Raw genomic sequence first — 26,652 nt, forward strand, 5'->3', positions numbered from 1 at the left:
ACTCACCACTCACCCAGACCGCCACTCACCCAGACCGCCACTCCGCCACTCACCCAGACCGCCAGACCGCCACTCACCCAGACCGCCAGCCCACCCAGACCGCCAGCCCACCCAGACCGCCAGCCCACCCAGACCGCCAGCCCACCCAGACCGCCACTCACCCAGACCGCCAGCCCACCCAGACCGCCAGCCCACCCAGACCGCCACTCACCCAGACCGCCAGCCCACCCAGACCGCCACTCACCCAGACCGCCAGCCCACCCAGACCGCCAGCCCACCCAGACCGCCAGCCCACCCAGACCGCCACTCACCCAGACCGCCAGCCCACCCAGACCGCCAGCCCACCCAGACCGCCACTCACCCAGACCGCCAGCCCACCCAGACCGCCAGCCCACCCAGACCGCCAGCCCACCCAGACCGCCAGCCCACCCAGACCGCCACTCACCCAGACCGCCAGCCCACCCAGACCGCCACTCACCCAGACCGCCAGCCCACCCAGACCGCCACTCACCCAGACCGCCAGCCCACCCAGACCGCCACTCACCCAGACCGCCAGCCCACCCAGACCGCCACTCACCCAGACCGCCAGCCCACCCAGACCGCCAGCCCACCCAGACCGCCACTCACCCAGACCGCCAGCCCACCCAGACCGCCAGCCCACCCAGACCGCCGCCCACCCAGACCGCCAGCCCACCCAGACCGCCAGCCCACCCAGACCGCCAGCCCACCCAGACCGCCAGCCCACCCAGACCGCCAGCCCACCCAGACCGCCACTCACCCAGACCGCCAGCCCACCCAGACCGCCAGCCCACCCAGACCGCCAGCCCACCCAGACCGCCAGCCCACCCAGACCGCCACTCACCCAGACCGCCAGCCCACCCAGACCGCCACTCACCCAGACCGCCAGCCCACCCAGACCGCCACTCACCCAGACCGCCAGCCCACCCAGACCGCCACTCAGACCCAGACCCAGACCAGCCCACCCAGACCGCCACTCACCCAGACCGCCAGCCCACCCAGACCGCCACTCACCCAGACCGCCCACCCAGCCCACCCAGACCGCCAGCCCACCCAGACCGCCACTCACCCAGACCGCCAGCCCACCCAGACCGCCACTCACCCAGACCGCCAGGCCACCCAGACCGCCACTCACCCAGACCGCCAGCCCACCCAGACCGCCACTCACCCAGACCGCCAGCCCACCCAGACCGCCACTCACCCAGACCGCCAGCCCCCAGACCCCAGACCGCCACCCACCCAGACCGCCAGCCCACCCAGACCGCCACCCACCCAGACCGCCAGCCCACCCAGACCGCCAGCCCACCCAGACCGCCAGACCCACCCAGACCGCCAGCCCACCCAGACCGCCAGCCCACCCAGACCGCCAGCCCACCCAGACCGCCAGCCCACCCAGACCGCCAGCCCACCCAGACCGCCACTCACCCAGACCGCCAGCCCACCCAGACCGCCAGCCCACCCAGACCGCCAGCCCACCCAGACCGCCACTCACCCAGACCGCCAGCCCACCCAGACCGCCAGCCCACCCCAGACCGCCAGCCCACCCAGACCGCCACTCCACCCAGACCGCCAGCCCACCCAGACCGCCACTCACCCAGACCGCCAGCCCACCCAGACCGCCACTCACCCAGACCGCCAGCCCACCCAGACCGCCACTCACCCAGACCGCCAGCCCACCCAGACCGCCACTCACCCAGACCGCCAGCCCACCCAGACCGCCAGCCCACCCAGACCGCCAGCCCACCCAGACCGCCACTCACCCAGACCGCCAGCCCACCCAGACCGCCACTCACCCAGACCGCCAGCCCACCCAGACCGCCACTCACCCAGACCGCCAGCCCACCCAGACCGCCACTCACCCAGACCGCCAGCCCACCCAGACCGCCACTCACCCAGACCGCCAGCCCACCCAGACCGCCACTCACCCAGACCGCCAGCCCACCCAGACCGCCACTCACCCAGACCGCCAGCCCACCCAGACCGCCAGCCCACCCAGACCGCCACTCACCCAGACCGCCAGCCCACCCAGACCGCCAGCCCACCCAGACCGCCACTCACCCAGACCGCCAGCCCACCCAGACCGCCACTCACCCAGACCGCCAGCCCACCCAGACCGCCAGCCCACCCAGACCGCCAGCCCACCCAGACCGCCAGCCCACCCAGACCGCCAGCCCACCCAGACCGCCAGCCCACCCAGACCGCCACTCACCCAGACCGCCACTCACCCAGACCGCCAGCCCACCCAGACCGCCAGCCCACCCAGACCGCCAGCCCACCCAGACCGCCAGCCCACCCAGACCGCCAGCCCACCCAGACCGCCAGCCCACCCAGACCGCCAGCCCACCCAGACCGCCAGCCCACCTAGACCGCCACTCACCTAAACTGTTGTTGTCCTTGATGCTTTTCTCCTGCAGCTGTTCTAAACCAACTGGAAACAACAACAATAGATTAGAGAGGATGTGGAATGACTAGCCAATCCTAGATGACCCGTTTCCCCTGCTGGGGTTCGGTTAGGGAAAACTCTTCCCTACACAGAGACATCTCAGGGGTAGAGTCATAAATGGAGAGGAGATGGAACGATAACCTACGCAGCAAAGGGCTGCAGTACCAGTATGTGTGTGTGTGTTACATTACCTTGCAGGGCAGTGAGGCGTTCGTTAGAGAAGTCGTTATCAGCCTGTAAGGCCTCAAAGCGGGCCTGTAGAGCCTGTTCCTTCTCCTCCATCTCATCAATACAAAGCTGCAGTTCCTTCTTCTCCATCTGACCCCTCTGAGTCAACTCCTCCTGACGACCCTCTGCCAGCTACACAGGAACAAACACACACACAGTATTATGCTATGGGTACTTTTGGTTGGGATGGTCACTAAATAGCAATATCACTCATCTCTGCCACACCAAGTCAAGGCTTATTCCTCATCCCCAAACCCTGGCACTTTTCTCAAGGAATCCTTACTCCATTTCCTGGATCCCATCTCCTCGCCTTTTTCTCAAAACCTCAAAACCAATTGGAGAAGATCATAGGTTAAGGACCCTGTACCTTATTGGAGGTGGTCACAGAGGGGAGGGACCCTGTCCGCTACAAGACCATGGTGCTTGGAGGTGGTCACAGAGGGGAGGCCTGACCCTGAGGAAGTACCTTATTGGAGGTGGTCACAGAGGGAGGGACCCTGTACCTTATTGGAGGTGGTCACTGGAGAGGGAATGAGGGACCCTGGATAAGAGCCTTATTGGAGGTGGTCACAGAGGGAGGGACCCTGTACCTTATTGGAGGTGGTCACAGAGGGGAGGGACCCTGTACCTTATTGGAGGTGGTCACAGAGGAGAGGGACCCTGTACCTTATTGGAGGTGGTCACAGAGGAGAGGGACCCTGTACCTTATTGGAGGTGGTCACAGAGGGGAGGGACCCTGTACCTTATTGGAGGTGGTCACAGAGGGGAGGGACCCTGTACCTTATTGGAGGTGGTCACAGAGGGGAGGGACCCTATACCTTATTGGAGTTGGTCACAGAGGGGAGGGACCCTATACCTTATTTGAGTTGGTCACAGAGGGGAGGGACCCTGTACCTTACTGGAGGTGGTCACAGAGGGGATGGACCCTGTACCTTCTCCAGTACAGGTGAGAAGGAGGCGAGGAGATAGGAAGCGAGGAATAAAGCTAATTGAGATAGAGTCCTCTGACCATCACCTTTATCTTGTCAGTGAGGTCCTTGATCTCGTTGACAGCGCCGTTGTATTTATTAGCCAGTTCTCTGAGCTCTTCATGGTTCCTCTCATTCATCTCCTTCAGGTGGGAACACTCATCCTCCGTGTGACTGAGGCTTCGCTAAAAGGAAGGGAAAAAAGGAGACCCATCATCATCATCAATATGGAACTCGACCCAGCCTACAGTCAGCCAGGACAAGTTGAATCATGTATTTAACCCCTCCACCCAGCCTACAGTCAGCCAGGACAAGATGAATCATGTATTTAACCCCTCCACCCAGTCTACAGTCAGCCAGGACAAGTTGAATCATGTATTTAAACCCTCCACCCAGCCTACAGTCAGCCAGGACAAGATGAATCATGTATTTAACCCCTCCACCCAGCCTACAGTCAGCCAGGACAAGTTGAATCATGTATTTAACCCCTCCACCCAGCCTACAGTCAGCCAGGACAAGTTGAATCATGTATTTAACCCCTCCACCCAGCAAGGACAAGTTTAATCATGTATTTTACCATGTCTAACAGACAAATGTTTTAAAATGTTTAGCAACGTTGTGCTGTACTGAACAGGCCCCAGCCAGGTATGAAGGTCTGTCTCACCTCGACCTCTGACAGCTTCCTGACCACCTCTACCTAGTCTCAAATCTAATGCTATCTAGCTGATTTTGGAACATTGCTGTGGGCAAACAACGGATGCAATTGATTAGACTTCTGCTTTACTTCCTTACTGCAGGGCCAGTGGCAAACTTGCCAGAGTAAGTTATTAGAAAGAGTCCATTTCTAGACTATAAAAGGTCAAATATACAAGTCTAAGTGTCATTTTATAATAACTGAATTGAAGTTGGCTTGAAAATGTTTTGAGTTTATCCCGCGACCGTTAGTGGTAGATGGTGGCATTCTGTCTCTGCACCACACTATCACACAGGGGAGTTAGAACGCTGATCTATCGGTAGTCTAAACTGTGGCACAAATTATATTTTCGTAAATTAATGGAGGTGTTTTCAGTCTGAGAATCTCTCTTCTGGCACTAGAGTCCTGCATCAGGCAACAATAACAAAAAGTGTCGGTGGTCCTGGAATTAAGACAGAGCAAATCAGGGTAAATACAAATGGGGGAATGTCACTTGACATGTGGATTGAAGATTTTTGAAAAATAGGCACAGTGTGCTTTTGGTTTCTCTCCCACTAAAAACAGAAAGAAATCATTTTAAATAACAAACTGTCTGTATTTACCAGAGTGAAAGAGTGGTAGCCCCTCTATATAAAGTGAGTTTCTGAGTCCTCCTTTGCTGATGTACAGAAGAAACTGAATGAAAGAGTTCAGCGAGGATTTGAGTGACTCCCTCATTCTTGGCTTTGGATCACAATAATTAAGTACCAACAGTCTTTCTGATAGTCCTGAATAAAGACATGTTTTGATCAAGTCAAGCTGCTCATGTGGGTGTTAAATGATTTATTTACGACATTATCGTTACAATGAAGAATGTAAACAAAATAGATGTGAATCAGATGTGTGTTGCGAGCTTCATTTCCTCTTTTTTGTACTCGTTTTATCTCCAGCATCCCTCTGCCTCAGGGCCTCAAACGGCACCATTTTGTTTCTCTCTGTCGCCCACACGCACTTTAAACATTTGGATAATAAAGCATTTAAAGGCTGACATTGGTTGATTTGAATAGTTCTGGACAGTCAAATGTCTAACTCCACCCATACCTTTGATTTTTTTTAACATTCCCAGAAGGCAGATTATTATAACCTACTGCAGGCCTACCACCTATGTGTTTAACCTTCTGAATTAACGATTGTACTGAAGATAGAAGCCGCCTCTTAATGAGTTCAGAGAGCCGATCTGTTATCCAACCATTATTCTTATTAACCCTGCATTATAATTATATAAACTCCCCTTAGATATTCTCTGTAGGGTTTTACATTTCTAAATCAATATCACAGACCAGATTTGCCCCCTGGATATTTAGAATCCTCCATTCCTCAAAATGTAATTAGATCTACAGGGACATTTTATTGATCTGCCAGTAATTTCATATAGAATCCGCCCCTCTTAATGAGTTCCGAGAGCCGTGTCATACCAATTATTAATGGATTATCTACCATGGCAACCACTTGTTAAGAAACATTTTTAAATTATGCGTGTCATTTCTTTTTTTTTATCGAATACAATAATATATTTGTACCACTAGATGCAGTGTTTTTATTTACAGTAGTGATGCATTTTGTTTTTCAATAGCGTAGCAGGCTGTGAATTCTGCAAAAAAACGTTTGCACGATGAGCTATTAGCAGGACAATAGACTCTTCAACCTTTACAAGAGGATAGTCTAATAGCTAGACTACTGTAGTCCCCCAACTTGGAATGTAATGAAGGACTCTAAAGGTTTACATTTCTAACTCCAAACCTCATGCAACCGCACAAATGTCGGATCAAGCACATACTGTACAGTATTTATGCATTTATTAATAAAATAATGATAAAAATACTCTTTCAAAATGCTGATGTTTTTTTCAACTATCAGCAGGACAATAGGGAAGACATATCACTGAATGACAGAATATAATATGGCAGAAGCCCACAAGCTGTGCTGCAGTACGACACGACTTTTATAAAGGAAGAACCGCTGAACTAGTAGTCCGGTTCTGATAATAATAACCTTAGTTGTGCTAGAGTTAAGTCCCAGAGCCATCCACCAAGCCAATAACGAGCATGATAAACTACACAACACACCATTCAGGAGGTCTCTAACACACAGATACTGGTTCAGACCATTCAGGAGGTCTCTAAAACACAGATACTGGTTCAGACCATTCAGTGCTTTCAGGGTGTGTTCATTATCATGGTGACAACTGCACATAATACCTCAATGTAAATGTAGGCCTATTAATATACAACCTATTTAAATGTAGCTGTTTAGCCTGCACATCTTCTACATGTCATTGCATGCTTCGTGGTTTTTGCGTGCCTCGTGGTTTTTGCGTGCCTCGTGGTTTTTGCTACAGAATATCAATTAACAGAAACAATACGGAATATCAACTAACAGAAACAATACGGAGTATCAACTAATATCAACTAACAGAAACAATACGGAGTATCAACTAACAGAAACAATACGGAATATCAACTAACAGAAACAATACGGAATATCAACTAATATCAACTAACAGAAATAATACGGAATATCAACTAATATCAACTAACAGAAACAATACAGAATATCAACTAATATCAACTAACAGAAACAATACGGAATATCAACTAATATCAACTAACAGAAACAATACGGAATATCAACTAATATCAACTAACAGAAACAATACGGAATATCAACTAATATCAACTAACAGAAACAATACGGAATATCAACTAATATCAACTAACAGAAACAATACGGAATATCAACTAATATCAACTAACAGAAACAATACGGAATATCAACTAACAGAAACAATACGGAATATCAACTAACAGAAACAATACGGAATATCAACTAATATCAACTAACAGAAACAATACGGAATATCAACTAATATCAACTAACAGAAACAATACGGAATATCAACTAACAGAAACAATACGGAATATCAACTAACAGAAACAATACGGAATATCAACTAACAGAAACAATACGGAGTATCAACTAACAACTAACAGAAACAATACGGAATATCAACTAATATCAACTAACAGAAACAATACGGAATATCAACTAACAGAAACAATACGGAGTATCAACTAACAGAAACAATACGGAATATCAACTAATATCAACTAACAGAAACAATATGGAATATCAACTAATATCAACTAACAGAAACAATACGGAATATCAACTAATATCAACTAACAGAAACAATACGGAATATCAACTAATATCAACTAACAGAAACAATACGGAATATCAACTAATATCAACTAACAGAAACAATACGGAATATCAACTAATATCAACTAACAGAAACAATACGGAATATCAACTAACATCAACTAACAGAAACAATACGGAATATCAACTAATATCAACTAACAGAAACAATACGGAATATCAACTAACAGAAACAATACGGAATATCAACAACTAACAGAAACAATAAATATCAACTAACAGAAACAATACGGAATATCAACTAACAGAAACAATACGGAATCAACTAACAGAAACAATACGGAATATCAACTAACAGAAACAATACGGAATATCAACTAACAGAAACAATACGGATATCAACAACTAACAGAAACAATACGGAATATCAACTAATATCAACTAACAGAAACAATACGGAATATCAACTAATATCAACTAACAGAAACAATACGGAATATCAACTAATATCAACTAACAGAAACAATACGGAATATCAACTAACAGAAACAATACGGAATATCAACTAACAGAAACAATACGGAATATCAACTAATATCAACTAACAGAAACAATACGGAATATCAACTAATATCAACTAACAGAAACAATACGGAATATCAACTAATATCAACTAACAGAAACAATACGGAATATCAACTAACAGAAACAATACGGAGTATCAACTAACAGAAACAATACGGAATATCAACTAATATCAACTAACAGAAACAATAATATCAACTAACAGAAACAATATCAACTCAACTAACAGAAACAATACGGAATATCAACTAATATCAACTAACAGAAACAATACGGAATATCAACTAATATCAACTAACAGAAACAATATCAACGGAATATCAACTAACAGAAACAATACGGAATATCAACTAACAGAAACAATACGGAATATCAACTAACAGAAATCAACTAATATCAACTAACAGAAACAATACGGAATATCAACTAATATCAACTAACAGAAACAATCAACGGAATATCAACTAATATCAACTAACAGAAACAATACGGAATATCAACTAACAGAAACAATACGGAATATCAACTAACAGAAACAATACGGAATATCAAAACTAAATATCAACTAACAGAAACAATACGGAATATCAACTAACAGAAACAATACGGAGTATCAACTAACAGAAACAATACGGAATATCAACTAACAGAAACAATACGGAATAATCAACTAACAGAAACAATACGGAATATCAACTAACAGAAACAATATATCAACTAACAGAAACAATACGGAATCAACTAATCAACTAACAGAAACAATACGGAATATCAACTAATATCAACTAACAGAAACAATAATATCAACTAACAGAAACAATAATATCAACTAACAGAAACAATACGAATATCAACTAACAGAAACAATACGGAATATCAACTAACAGAAACTAACAGAAATCAACTAACGAAACAACTAAATATCAACTAACAGAAACAATACGGAATCAACTAACAGAAACATCAACTAACAGAAACAATACGGAACTAATCAACTAACAGAAACAATACGGAATAAACAATATATCAACTAACAGAAACAATACGGAATATCAACTAACAGAAACAATCAACAACTAACAGAAACAATACGGAATATCAACTAAATATCAACTAACAGAAACAATACGGAATATCAACTAACAGAAACAATACGGAATCAACTAAAGAAACAATACGGAATATCAACAACAGAAACAATACGGAATATCAACTAACAGAAACAATACGGAATATCAACTAATATCAACAACTAACAGAAACAATACGGAATATCAACTAACAGAAACAATACGAATATCAACTAATACGGAATATCAACTAACAGAAACAATACGGAATATCAAACAGAAACAATAACAACTAACAGAAACAATACGGAATATCAACTAACAGAAACAATACGGAATATCAACTAAAGAAACAATACGGAATATCAACTAATAGAAACAATCAACTAACAGAAACAATACGGAATATCAAAACAATAATATCAACTAACAGAAACAATACGGAATATCAACTAACAGAAACAATACGGAATATCAACTAACAGAAACAATACGGAATATCAACTAATATCAACTAACAGAAACAATACGGAATATCAACTAATATCAACTAACAGAAACAATACGGAATATCAACTAACAGAAACAATACGGAATATCAACTAATATCAACTAACAGAAACAATACGGAATATCAACTAACAGAAACAATACGGAATATCAACTAACAGAAACAATACGGAATATCAACTAACAGAAACAATACGGATATCAACTAACAGAAACAATAATATCAATATCAACTAACAGAAACAATACGGAATATCAACTAACAGAAACAATACAACTAACAGAAACAATACGAATATCAACTAACAGAAACAATACGGAATATCAACTAATATCAACTAACAGAAACAATACGGAGTATCAACTAACAGAAACAATACGGAATATCAACTAACAGAAACAATACGGAATATCAACTAACAGAAACAATACGGAATATCAACTAACAGAAACAATACGGAATATCAACTAACAGAAACAATACGGAATATCAACTAATATCAACTAACAGAAACAATATCAACTAACAGAAACAATACGAATATCAACTAATATCAACTAACAGAAACAATACGAATATCAACTAACAGAAACAACAACTAACAGAAACAATACGGAATATCAACTAACAGAAACAATACGGAGTATCAACTAACATCAACTAACAGAAACAATACGAATATCAACTAACAGAAACAATATCAACTAACAGAAACAATACGGATCAACTATCAACTAACAGAAACAATACGGAATATCAACTAACAGAAACAATACGGAATATCAACTAACAGAAACAATACAGAAACAATACGAATATCAACTAACAGAAACAATACAACTAACAGGAATATCAACTAACAGAAACAATACGGAATATCAACTAACAGAAACAATACTAATATCAACTAACAGAAACAATACGGAATATCAACTAACAGAAACAATACGGAATATCAACTAACAGAAACAATACGGAATATCAACTAACAGAAACAATACGGAATATCAACTAACAGAAACAATACGGAATATCAACTAACAGAAACAATAATATCAACTAATATCAACTAACAGAAACAATACGGAATATCAACTAACAGAAACAATATCAACTAACAGAAACAAATATCAACTAACAGAAACAATACGAATATCAACTAACAGAAACAATACGGAATATCAACTAACAGAAACAATACGGAATATCAACTAATATCAAAACAGAAACAATACTAACAGAAACAATACGGAATATCAACTAATATCAACTAACAGAAACAATACGGAATATCAACTAACAGAAACAATACGGAATATCAACTAACAGAAACAATACGGAATATCAACTAACAGAAACAATACTATCAACTAACAGAAACAATACGGAATATCAACTAACAGAAACAATACGGAATATCAACTAATATCAACTAACAGAAACAATACGGAATATCAACTAACAGAAACAATACGGAATATCAACTAATAGAAACAATACAGAAACAACAGAAACAATACGGAATATCAACTAACAGAAACAATATATCAACTAACAGAAACAATACGGAATATCAACTAACAGAAACAATACGGAATATCAACTAATATCAACTAACAGAAACAATACGGAATCAACTCAACTAACAGAAACAATACGGAATATCAACTAACAGAAACAATACGGAATATCAACTAACAGAAACAATACGGAATATCAACTAACAGAAACAATACGGAATATCAACTAACAGAAACAATACGGAATATCAACTAACAGAAACAATACGGAATATCAACTAACAGAAACAATACGAATATCAACTAACAGAAACAATATCAACTAATATCAACTAACAGAAACAATACAACTAACAGAAACAATATCAACTAACAGAAACAATACGGAATATCAACTAACAGAAACAATACGGAATATCAACTAACAGAAACAATATCAACTAACAGAAACAATACAACTAACAGGAATCAACTAACAGAAACAATAATATCAACTAACAGAAACAATACGGATATCAACTAACAGAAACAATACAGAAAACAATATCAACTAACAGAAACAATACGGAATATCAACTAATATATCAACTAACAGAAACAATACGGAATATCAACTAACAGAAACAATAACAGAAACAATACGAATATCAACTAACAGAAACAATACGGAATATCAACTAACAGAAACAATACGGAATATCAACTAACAGAAACAATATCGGAATATCAACTAACAGAAACAATACGGAATATCAACTAACAGAAACAATACGGAGAATATCAACTAACAGAAACAATACGGAATATCAACTAACAGAAACAATACGGAAACAATACGAATATCAACTAACAGAAACAATACGGAATATCAACTAACAGAAACAATACGGAATATCAACTAACAGAAACAATACGGAATATCAACTAACAGAAACAATACGGAATATCAACTAACAGAAACAATACGGAATATCAACTAACAGAAACAATACGGAATATCAACTAACAGAAACAATACGGAATATCAACTAACAGAAACAATACGGAATATCATCAACTAACAGAAACAATACGGAATATCAACTAACAAAACAATAATATCAACTAACAGAAACAATACGGAATATCAACTAACAGAAACAATACGGAATATCAACTAACAGAAACAATACAACTAACAGAAACAATACAACTAACAGAAACAATACGAATATCAACTAACAGAAACAATACGGAATATCAACTAACAGAAACAATACGGAATATCAACTAACAGAAACAATACGGAATATCAACTAACAGAAACAATACGGAATAACTCAGAAACTAACAACTAACAGAAACAATACGGAATATCAACTAACAGAAACAATACGGAATATCAACTAACAGAAACAATACGGAATATCAACTAACAGAAACAATACAACTAACAGAAACAATACTAATATCAACTAACAGAAACAATACGGAATATCAACTAACAGAAACAATACGGAATATCAACTAACAGAAACAATACGGAATATCAACTAACAGAAACAATACGGAATATCAACTAACAGAAATCAACTAACAGAAACAATACGGAAACAATATCAACTAACAGAAACAATACGGAATATCAACTAACAGAAACAATATCAACTAATATCAACTAACAGAAACAATACGGAATATCAACTAATATCAACTAACAGAAACAATACGGAGTATCAACTAATATCAACTAACAGAAACAATACGGAATATCAACTAACAGAAACAATACGGAATATCAACTAACAGAAACAATACGGAATATCAACTAACAGAAACAATACGGAATATCAACTAATATCAACTAACAGAAACAATACGGAATATCAACTAACAGAAACAATACGGAATATCAACTAACAGAAACAATACGGAATATCAACTAACAGAAACAATATCAACTAACAGAAACAATACGGAATATCAACTAACAGAAACAATACGGAATATCAACTAACAGAAACAATACGAATATCAACTAACAGAAACAATACGGAATATCAACTAACAGAAACAATACGGAATATCAACAACTAACAGAAACAATACGGAATATCAACTAACAGAACAGAAACAATACGGAATATCAACTAACAGAAACAATACGGAATATCAACTAACAGAAACAATACGGAATATCAACTAACAGAAACAATAACAATACGGAATATCAACTAACAGAAACAATACGGAATATCAACTAACAGAAACAATACGGAATATCAACTAACAGAAACAATACGGAATATCAACTAACAGAAACAATACGGAATATCAACTAACAGAAACAATACGGAATATCAACTAACAGAAACAATACGGAGTATCAACTAATATCAACTAACAGAAACAATACGGAATATCAACTAACAGAAACAATACGGAATATCAACTAACAGAAACAATACGGAATATCAACTAACAACTAACAGAAACAATACGGAATATCAACTAACAGAAACAATACGGAATATCAACTAACAGAAACAATAACTAAATATCAACTAAATATCAACTAACAGAAACAATACGGAATATCAACTAACAGAAACAATACGGAATATCAACTAATATCAACTAACAGAAACAATACGGAATATCAACTAACAGAAACAATACGGAATATCAACAACTAACAGAAACAATACGAATATCAACTAACAGAAACAATACGGAATATCAACTAACAGAAACAATACGGAAACTAACAGAAACAATAACGGAATATCAACTAACAGAAACAATACGGAATATCAACTAACAGAAACAATACGGAATATCAACTAACAGAAACAATACAACTAACAGAAACAATACGAATATCAACTAACAGAAACAATACGGAATATCAACTAACAGAAACAATACGGAATATCAACTAATATCAACTAACAGAAACAATACGGAATATCAACTAACAGAAACAATACGGAATATCAACTAACAGAAACAATACGAATATCAACTAACAGAAACAATACGGATCAACTAACAGAAACAATCAATCAACTAACAGAAACAATACAACTAACAGAAACAATACGAATATCAACTAACAGAAACAATACGAAACAACTAATATCAACTAACAGAAACAATACGGAATATCAACTAACAGAAACAATACGGAATATCAACTAACAGAAACTAAATATCAACTAACAGAAACAATACGGAATATCAACTAACAGAAACAATACGGAATATCAACTAACAGAAACAATACGAAATCAACTAACAGAAACAATACGGAATATCAACTAACAGAAACAATATCAACTAACAGAAACAATACGAAACAATACGAATATCAACTAACAGAAACAATACGGAATATCAACTAACAGAAACAATACAACTAACAGAAACAATACGAATATCAACTAACAGAAACAATACGGAGAAACAATATCAACTAATATCAACTAACAGAAACAATAATATCAACTAACAGAAACAATACGAATATCAACTAACAGAAACAATACGGAATATCAACTAACAGAAACAATACGGAATATCAACTAACAGAAACAATACGGAATATCAACTAACAGAAACAATACGGAATATCAACTAACAGAAACAATACGGAATATCAACTAACAGAAACAATACGGAATATCAACTAACAGAAACAATACGGAATATCAACTAACAGAAACAATACGGAATATCAACTAACAGAAACAATACGGAATATCAACTAACAGAAACAAACAATAATATCAACTAACAGAAACAATACGAATATCAACTAACAGAAACAATACGGAATATCAACTAACAGAAACAATACGGAATATCAACTAACAGAAACAATACGGAATATCAACTAACAGAAACAATCAACTAACAGAAACAATACGAATATCAACTAACAGAAACAATACGAAACAATACGAATATCAACTAACAGAAACAATACGGAAACAATATCAACTAACAGAAACAATACGGAATATCAACTAACAGAAACAATACGGAATATCAACTAACAGAAACAATACGGATATCAACTAACAGAATATCAACTAACAGAAACAATAATATCAACTAACAGAAACAATACGAATATCAACTAACAGAAACAATATCAACTAACAGAAACAATACGGAATATCAACTAACAGAAACAATAACGGAATATCAACTAACAGAAACAATACGAATATCAACTAACAGAAACAATACGGAATATCAACTAACAGAAACAATACGGAATATCAACTAACAGAAACAATACGGAATATCAACTAACAGAAACAATATATCAACTAACAGAAACAATACGAATATCAACTAACAGAAACAATACGGAATCAACTAACAGAAACAATACAGAAACAATATCAACTAACAGAAACAATCGGAATATCAACTAACAGAAACAATACGGAATATCAACTAACAGAAACAATACAACTAACAGAAACAATACGAATATCAACTAACAGAAACTAAACAATACGGAATATCAACTAACAGAAACAATACGGAATATCAACTAACAGAAACAATACGGAATATCAACTAACAGAAACAATACGGAATATCAACTAACAGAAACAATACGGAATATCAACTAATATCAACTAACAGAAACAATAACAGAAACAATACGAATATCAGAAACTAATATCAACTAACAGAAACAATACGGAATATCAACTAACAATACGGAAATCAACTAACAGAAACAATACGAATATCAACTAACAGAAACAATACGGATATCAACTAACAGAAACAATACGTATCAACTAACAGAAACAATACGGAATATCAACTAACAGAAACAACTAACAGAAACAATACGAATATCAACTAACAGAAACAATACGGAATATCAACTAACAGAAACAATCAATATCAACTAACAGAAACAATACGAATATCAACTAACAGAAACAATACGGAATATCAACTAACAGAAACAATACGGAATATCAACTAACAGAAACAATACGGAATATCAACTAACAGAAACAACAATATCAACTAACAGAAACAATACGAATATCAACTAACAGAAACAATACGGAATATCAACTAACAGAAACAATACGGAATATCAACTAATAGAAACAATCAACTAACAGAAACAATACGGAATAACTCAACTAACAACAGAAACAATACGGAATATCAACTAACAGAAACAATACGGAATATCAACTAACAGAAACAATACGGAATATCAACTAACAGAAACAATACGGAATATCAACTAACAGAAACAATACGGAATATCAACTAACAGAAACAATACGGAATATCAACTAACAGAAACAATACGGAATATCAACTAACAGAAACAATACGGAATATCAACTAATATCAACTAACAGAAACAATACGAATATCAACTAACAGAAACAATACGGAATATCAACTAACAGAAACAATACGAATATCAACTAACAGAAACAATACGGAATATCAACTAACAGAAACAATACGGAATATCAACTAACAGAAACAATACGGAATATCAACTAACAGAAACAATATCAACTAACAGGAATATCAACTAACAGAAACAATCAAATATCAACTAACAGAATATCAACTAACAGAAACAATACGGAATATCAACTAACAGAAACAATACGGAATATCAACTAACAGAAACAATACGGAATATCAACTAACAGAAACAATACGGAATATCAACTAATATCAACTAACAGAAACAATACGGAATATCAACTAACAGAAACAATACGGAATATCAACTAACAGAAACAATACGGAATATCAACTAATATCAACTAACAGAAACAATACGGAATATCAACTAACAGAAACAATACGGAATATCAACTAACAGAAACAATACGGAATATCAACTAACAGAAACAATACGGAATATCAACTAATATCAACTAACAGAAACAATACGGAATATCAACTAACAGAAACAATACGGAATATCAACTAACAGAAACTAATATCAACTAACAGAAACAATACGGAATATCAACTAACAGAAACAATACGGAATATCAACTAATATCAACTAACAGAAACAATACGGAATATCAACTAACAGAAACAATACGGAATATCAACTAACAGAAACAATACGGAATATCAACTAACAGAAACAATACGGAATATCAACTAATATCAACTAACAGAAACAATACGGAATATCAACTAACAGAAACAATACGGAATATCAACAACTAACAGAAACAATACAGAAACAACTAATATCAACTAACAGAATATCAACTAACAGAAACAATACGGAATATCAACTAATATCAACTAACAGAAACAATACGGAATATCAACTAACAGAAACAATACGGAATATCAACTAACAGAAACAATACGGAATATCAACTAACAGAAACAATACAACTAACAGAAACAATACGAATATCAACTAACAGAAACAATACGGAATATCAACTAACAGAAACAATACGGAATATCAACTAACAGAAACAATATCAACTAATATCAACTAACAGAAACAATATCAACTAACAGGAATATCAACTAACAGAAACAATAATATCAACTAACAGAAACAATATCAACTAACAGAAACAATATCAACTAACAGAAACTAATAATATCAACTAACAGAAACAATACGGAATATCAACTAATATCAACTAACAGAAACAATACGGAATATCAACTAATATCAACTAACAGAAACAATACGGAATATCAACTAACAGAAACAATACGGAATATCAACTAATATCAACTAACAGAAACAATACGGAATATCAACTAACAGAAACAATACGGAATATCAACTAATATCAACTAACAGAAACAATACGGAATATCAACTAACAGAAACAATAACAGAAACAATATCAACTAACAGAAACAATACGGAGAAACAATATCAACTAACAGAAACAATACGGAATATCAACTAACAGAAACAATACGGAATATCAACTAACAGAAACAATAATATCAACTAACAGAAACAATACGGAATATCAACTATATCAACTAACAGAAACAAGAAACGGAATATATCAACTAACAGAAACAATACGGAGTATCAACTAACAGAAACAATACGGAATATCAACTAATATCAACTAACAGAAACAATACGGAGTATCAACTAACAGAAACAATACAGAGTATCAACTAACAGAAACAATACAGAGTATCAACTAACAGAAACAATACGGAGTATCAACTAATATCAACTAACAGAAACAATAATATCAACTAACAGAAACAATACGGAATATCAACTAACAGAAACAATACGGAATATCAACTAACAGAAACAATACGGAATATCAACTAACAGAAACAATACGGAATATCAACTAACAGAAACAATACGGAATATCAACTAACAGAAACAATACGGAATATCAACTAACAGAAACAATACGGAATATCAACTAACAGAAACAATACGGAATATCAACTAACAGAGAAACAAACAGAAACAATACGGAATATCAACTAACTAATAGAAACAATAATATCAACTAACAGAAACAATAATGAATATCAACTAACAGAAACAATACGGAATATCAACTAACAGAAACAATACGGAATATCAACTAACAGAAACAATACGGAATATCAACTAACAGAAACAATACGGAATATCAACTAACAGAAACAATACGGAATATCAACTAACAGAAACAATACGGAATATCAACTAACAGAAACAATACGGAATATCAACTAATATCAACTAACAGAAACAATACGGAATATCAACTAACAGAAACAATACGGAATATCAACTAACAGAAACAATACGGAATATCAACTAACAGAAACAATACGGAATATCAACTAACAGAAACAATAACGGAAACAATACGGTATCAACTAACAGAAACAATACAGAGTATCAACTAACAGAAACAATACGGAGTATCAACTAATATCAACTAACAGAAACAATACGGAATATCAACTAACAGAAACAATACGGAATATCAACTAACAGAAACAATACGGAATATCAACTAACAGAAACAATACGGAATATCAACTAACAGAAACAATACGGAATATCAACTAACAGAAACAATACGAATATCAACTAATATCAACTAACAGAAACAATACGGAATATCAACTAACAGAAACAATACGGAGTATCAACTAACAGAAACAATACGGAATATCAACTAACAGAAACAATACGGAATATCAACTAACAGAAACAATACGGAATATCAACTAATAGAAACAATACGGAATATCAACTAACAGAAACAATACGGAATATCAACTAACAGAAACAATACGGAATATCAACTAACAGAAACAATACGGAATATCAACTAACAGAAACAATACGGAATATCAACTAACAGAAACAATACGGAATATCAACTAACAGAAACAATACGAAACAATATCAACTAACAGAAACAATAATATCAACTAACAATACGAATATCAACTAAATATCAACTAACAGAAACAATACGGAATATCAACTAACAGAAACAATACGGAATATCAACTAACAGAAACAATACGGAAACAATATCAACTAACAGAAACAATACGAATATCAACTAACAGAAACAATACGGAGTATCAACTAATATCAACTAACAGAAACAATACGGAATATCAACTAACAGAAACAATACGGAATATCAACTAACAGAAACAATACGGAGTATCAACTAATATCAATTAACAGAAACAATACGGAATATCAGCTAACAGAAACAATACGGAATATCAACTAACAGAAACAATACGGAATATCAACTAACAGAAACAATACGGAATATCAACTAACAGAAACAATACGGAATATCAGCTAATATCAACTAACAGAAACAATACGGAATATCAGCTAACAGAAACAATACGGAATATCAACTAATATCAACTAACAGAAACAATACGGAATATCAACTAACAGAAACAATACGGAATATCAACTAACAGAAACAATACGGAATATCAACTAATATCAACTAACAGAAACAATACGGAATATCAACTAACAGAAACAATACGGAATATCAACTAACAGAAACATCAACAACTAACAGAAACAATACGGAATATCAACTAACAGAAACAATACGGAAACAATACGTATCAACTAATATCAACTATCAACTAACAGAAACAATACGGAATATCAACTAATATCAACAACTAACAGAAACAATACGGAATATCAACTAACAGAAACAATACGGAATATCAACTAACAGAAACAATACAGAAACAATACGGAATATCAACTAACAGAAACAATACGGAATATCAACTAAACAATATCAACTAACAGAAACAATACGAATATCAACTAATATCAACTAACAGAAACAATACGGAATATCAACTAACAGAAACAATACGGAATATAACAGAAACAATATCAACTAACAGAAACAATACGGAATATCAACTAACAGAAACAATACAATATCAACTAACAGAAACAATACGGAATATCAACAGAAAACAGAAACAATACGGAATATCAACTAATATCAACTAACAGAAACAATACGGAATATCAACTAATATCAACTAACAGAAACAATACGGAATATCAACTAATATCAACTAACAGAAACAATACGGAATATCAACTAACAGAAACAATACGGAATATCAACTAACAGAAACAATACGGAATATCAACTAACAGAAACAATACGGAATATCAACTAACAGAAACAATACGGAATATCAACTAATATCAACTAACAGAAACAATACAACTAATATCAACTAACAGAAACAATATAATATCAACTAACAGAAACAATACGGAATATCAACTAACAGAAACAATACGGAATATCAACTAACAGAAACAATACGGAATATCAACTAATATCAACTAACAGAAACAATATCAACTAACAGGAATATCAACTAACAGAAACAATACGGAATAGTATCAACTAACAGAAACAATACAGAATATCAACTAACAGAAACAATACGAATATCAACTAACAGAAACAATACAACTAACAGAAACAATACGGAATATCAACTAACAGAAACAATACGGAATATCAACTAACAGAAACAATACGGAATATCAACTAACAGAAACAATAACAGAAACGAATATCAACTAACAGAAACAATACGGAATATCAACTAACAGAAACAATACGGAATATCAACTAACAGAAACAATACGGAATATCAACTAACAGAAACAATACGGAATATCAACTAATAGAAACAATACGGAATATCAACTAACAGAAACAATACGGAATATCAACTAACAGAAACAATACGGAATAACTCAAAACTAACAGAAACAATACGGAATATCAACTAACAGAAACAATACGGAATATCAAAACTAATATCAACTAACAGAAACAATACGGAATATCAACTAACAGAAACAATACGGAATATAACAGAAACAATACGGAATATCAACTAACAGAAACAATACAACTAACAGAAACAATACGAATATCAACTAACAGAAACAATACGGAATATCAACTAACAGAAACAATACGGAATATCAACTAACAGAAACAATACGGAATATCAACTAACAGAAACAATACGGAATATCAACTAACAGAAACAATACGGAATATCAACTAATATCAACTAACAGAAACAATACGGAATATCAACTAACAGAAACAATACGGAATATCAACTAATATCAACTAACAGAAACAATACGGAATATCAACTAACAGAAACAATACGGAATATCAACTAACAGAAACAATACGGAATATCAACTAACAGAAACAATACGGAATATCAACTAATATCAACTAACAGAAACAATACAATATCAACTAATATCAACTAACAGAAACAACTAACAGAAACAATACGGAATATCAACTAACAGAAACAATACGGAATATCAACTAACAGAAACAATAATATCAACTAACAGAAACAATACGAATATCAACTAACAGAAACAATACGGAATATAATATCAACTAACAGAAACAATACGGAATATCAACTAACAGAAACAATACGGAGTATCAACTAATATCAATCAACTAACAGAAACAATACGGAATATCAACTAACAGAAACAATAATATCAACTAACAGAAACAATACGGAATATCAACTAACAGAAACAATACGGAATATCAACTAACAGAAACAATACGGAATATCAACTAACAGAAACAATACGGAGTATCAACTAATATCAACTAACAGAAACAATACGGAATATCAGCTAATATCAACTAACAGAAACAATACGGAGTATCAACTAATATCAACTAACAGAAACAATACGGAGTATCAACTAACAGAAACAATACGGAATATCAACTAACAGAAACAATACGGAATATCAACTAACAGAAACAATACGGAATATCAACTAACAGAAACAATACGGAGTATCAGCTAATATCAACTAACAGAAACAATACGGAATATCAACTAATATCAACTAACAGAAACAATACGGAGTATCAACTAATATCAACTAACAGAAACAATACGGAGTATCAACTAACAGAAACAATACGGAGTATCAACTAACAGAAACAATACGAAATCAACTAACAGAAACAATACGGAATATCAACTAACAGAAACAATACGGAATATCAACTAACAGAAACAATACGGAATATCAAAACTAACAACTAACAGAAACAATACGGAATATCAACTAACAGAAACAATACGGAATATCAACTAACAGAAACAATACGGAATATCAACTAACAGAAACAATACGGAATATCAACTAATATCAACTAACAGAAACAATACGGAATATCAACTAACAGAAACAATACGGAGTATCAACTAACAGAAACAATACGGAGTATCAACTAATATCAACTAACAGAAACAATACGGAATATCAGCTAACAGAAACAATACGGAATATCAACTAACAGAAACAATACGGAATATCAACTAACAGAAACAATACGGAATATCAACTAACAGAAACAATACGGAATATCAGCTAATATCAACTAACAGAAACAATACGGAATATCAGCTAACAGAAACAATACGGAGTATCAACTAACAGAAACAATACGGAATATCAACTAACAGAAACAATACGGAATATCAACTAATATCAACTAATAGAAACAATACGGAATATCAACTAATAGAAACAATACGGAATATCAACTAACAGAAACAATACGGAGTATCAACTAACAGAAACAATACGGAGTATCAACTAACAGAAACAATACGGAGTATCAACTAACAGAAACAATACGGAATATCAACTAACAGAAACAATACGGAATATCAACTAACAGAAACAATACGGAATATCAACTAACAGAAACAATAATACGGAATATCAACTAACAGAAACAATACGGAGTATCAACTAACAGAAACAATAATAATATCAACTAACAGAAACAATAACAGAAACAATACGGAGTATCAACTAACAGAAACAATACGGAATATCAACTAATATCAACTAACAGAAACAATACGGAATATCAACTAATATCAACTAACAGAAACAATACGGAGTATGAACTAATATCAACTAACAGAAACAATACGGAATATCAACTAATATCAACTAACAGAAACAATACGGAGTATCAACTAACAGAAACAATACGGAGTATCAGCTAATATCAACTAACAGAAACAATACGGAGTATCAACTAACAGAAACAATACGGAATATCAACTAACAGAAACAATACGGAATATCAACTAACAGAAACAATATCAACTAACAGAAACAATACGGAATATCAACTAACAGAAACAATACGGAATATCAACTAACAGAAACAATACGGAATATCAACTAATATCAACTAACAGTAACAATACGGAATATCAACTAACATCAACTAACAGTAACAATACGGAATATCAACTAATATCAACTAACAGTAACAATACGGAATATCAACTAACAGAAACATACTAATGCAGGGATTTCTATATTCATTAAAACAATGCATAAGCATGGAGGAAGTTGAATCCATTGTTTCCACGTTTGGCTTCCGTGTTTTAAAACAGTTAGAAAATGAGGTGGATTGAACAGATAGGCCAGTCTCACCTCAACCTCTGACAGCTTCCTGGCCACCTCTATCTTCTCCTGCAGGACCCTCCTCAGGGACTCTTTGGCAGTAATCTCATAGTTGTACTTGTCTTCCTGCAGAGTTACCAGCTCGTTACGCATACCATTCTCTGTTTGGTTCTGAAGAGAAAGAGAGGGAGAGAGAAAAAGACGTCCCCTCAAAACAACTCCTAACCAAATACATGACAAAATATTTGTAAATGTTCTTACTTTAGAGTAGGACTGCAGCTGGTTGCCCATCACCCCTAGTCTGGAGAGAAGCCGGTCCTCATCTATCAGAGCCTAGAAGAGAGCGAGAGAGAGAAAGGTCAGTACACCATAACCGAACCATAAACACCATAACCAGAAGTACAGAGAGAAGGGGGGGCTTGTATTGGGTAGATTCTAAATGTCTTGATTCCAGGCAAAATTAGGCAAAATTATTGAATTCTTTATAGAGTTTACCTCTTGGAAAAAATGTGTTGTGGTATTGTGTAGAAATACATGACTTTACAATTAAAATGACTGAACATTGAATTCAGTGTGTTGTTTTGGACATTGTCTAGGTCTATATGTAAGAGAACATTGAACCTTTAACCTGTCTTCTCTTGAGATTAAGGCCCAGTGCAGTCAAAGATGTGATTTTCCTGTGTTTTACATACACTACATGGCCAAAGGTATGTGGACACGTGCTCGTCGAACATCTCATTCCAAAATCATGGCCATTACTATTTAGTTGGTCTCTCCTTTGCTTCTATAACAGCCTCCACTCTTCTGGGAAGACTTTCCCCTAGATGTTGGAACATTGCTGCCATTACAGCCTTCACTCTTCTGGGAAGGCTTTCCACTAGATGTTGGAACATTGCTGCTATAACAGCCTCCACTCTTCTGGGAAGGCTTTCCACTAGATGTTGGAACATTGCTGCTATAACAGCCTCTACTCTTCTGGGAAGGCTTTCTTGTTGGAACTTGGGCCTCTAAAGGCTTTCCACTAGATGTTGGAACATTGCTGCTATAACAGCCTCCACTCTTCAGGGAAGTCTTTCCACTAGATGTTGGAACATTGCTTCTATAACAGCCTCCACTCTTCTGGGAAGGCTTTCCACTAGATGTTAGAACATTGCTGCTATAACAGCCTCCAGTCTTCTGGGAAGGCTTTCCACTAGATGATGGAACATTGCTGCTATAACAGCCTCCACTCTTCTGGGAAGGCTTTCCACTAGATGTTAGAACATTGCTGCTATAACAGCCTCCAGTCTTCTGGGAAGGCTTTCCACTAGATGATGGAACATTGCTGCTATAACAGCCTCCAGTCTTCTGGGAAGGCTTTCCACTAGATGATGGAACATTGCTGCTATAACAGCCTCCACTCTTCTGGGAAGGCTTTCCACTAGATGTTAGAACATTGCTGCTATAACAGCCTCCAGTCTTCTGGGAAGGCTTTCCACTAGATGATGGAACATTGCTGCTATAACAGCCTCCACTCTTCTGGGAAGGCTTTCCACTAGATGTTAGAACATTGCTGCTATAACAGCCTCCACTCTTCTGGGAAGGCTTTCCACTAGATGTTGGAACATTGCTGCTATAACAGCCTCCACTCTTCTGGGAAGGCTTTCCACTAGATGTTGGAACATTGCTGCTATAACAGCCTCCACTCTTCTGGGAAGGCTTTCCACTAGATGTTGGAATATTGCTGCAGGGACTTGCTTCCGTTCAGCCACAAGAGCATTAGGGAGGTCAGGCACTGATGTTGGACGATTAGGCCTGGCTCGCAGTCGGCGTTCCAATTCATCCCAAAGGTGTTCGATGGGGTTGAGGTCAGGGCTCTGTGCAGGTCAGTCAAGTTCTTCCACATCGATCTCGATACCATTTCTGTATGGACCTCGTTTTGTCATGCTGAAACGGGAATGGGCCATTCCCCAAACTGATGCCACAATGTTGGAAGCACAGAATCATATAGAATGTCATTGTATGCTGTAGCTTTAAGATTTCCCTAAACTGGAAGGGGACTAGCCCGAACCATGAAAAACAGCCATAGACCATTATTCCTCCTCCACCAAACATTACAGTTGGCACTATGCATTCGGACAGGTAGCGTTCTGCTGGCATCTGCCAAACCCAGTTTCGTCCGTCAGGACTGCCAGATGGTGAAGAGTGATTCGTCACTCCAGAGAATGCGTTTCCACTGCTCCAGAGTCCAATGGCGGCGAGCTTTACAACATTCCAGTCGACGCTTGACATTGCGCATGGTGATCTTAGGCTTGTGTGCGGCTATTCTGCTATGGAGGGTATCCGGAGGATGCTGTTAATGTGAGCCATGACCAGCCTTT

General features: G+C 37.2%; 1 protein-coding gene across 2 annotated transcripts in view; it reads right to left on the reverse strand.

Moving 5' to 3' along the window:
* Positions 1-26,652, reverse strand: part of LOC124003364 (sarcolemmal membrane-associated protein-like) — a 113,817-nt gene that overhangs the window by 39,635 nt on the left and 47,530 nt on the right. For both annotated transcript variants that reach the window (XM_046311546.1, XM_046311547.1), the window contains exons 7-11: positions 24,554-24,625; positions 24,323-24,463; positions 3,705-3,842; positions 2,653-2,821; positions 2,396-2,446 (exon numbers count right to left, since the gene is read on the reverse strand). In XM_046311546.1, the coding sequence (XP_046167502.1) occupies positions 2,396-2,446; positions 2,653-2,821; positions 3,705-3,842; positions 24,323-24,463; positions 24,554-24,625 (571 nt within the window). The remainder of the gene's footprint in view (positions 1-2,395; positions 2,447-2,652; positions 2,822-3,704; positions 3,843-24,322; positions 24,464-24,553; positions 24,626-26,652) is intronic.

Source organism: Oncorhynchus gorbuscha, linkage group LG18, assembly GCF_021184085.1.
Source record: "Oncorhynchus gorbuscha isolate QuinsamMale2020 ecotype Even-year linkage group LG18, OgorEven_v1.0, whole genome shotgun sequence".
NCBI classification, from domain to species: domain Eukaryota; kingdom Metazoa; phylum Chordata; class Actinopteri; order Salmoniformes; family Salmonidae; genus Oncorhynchus; species Oncorhynchus gorbuscha.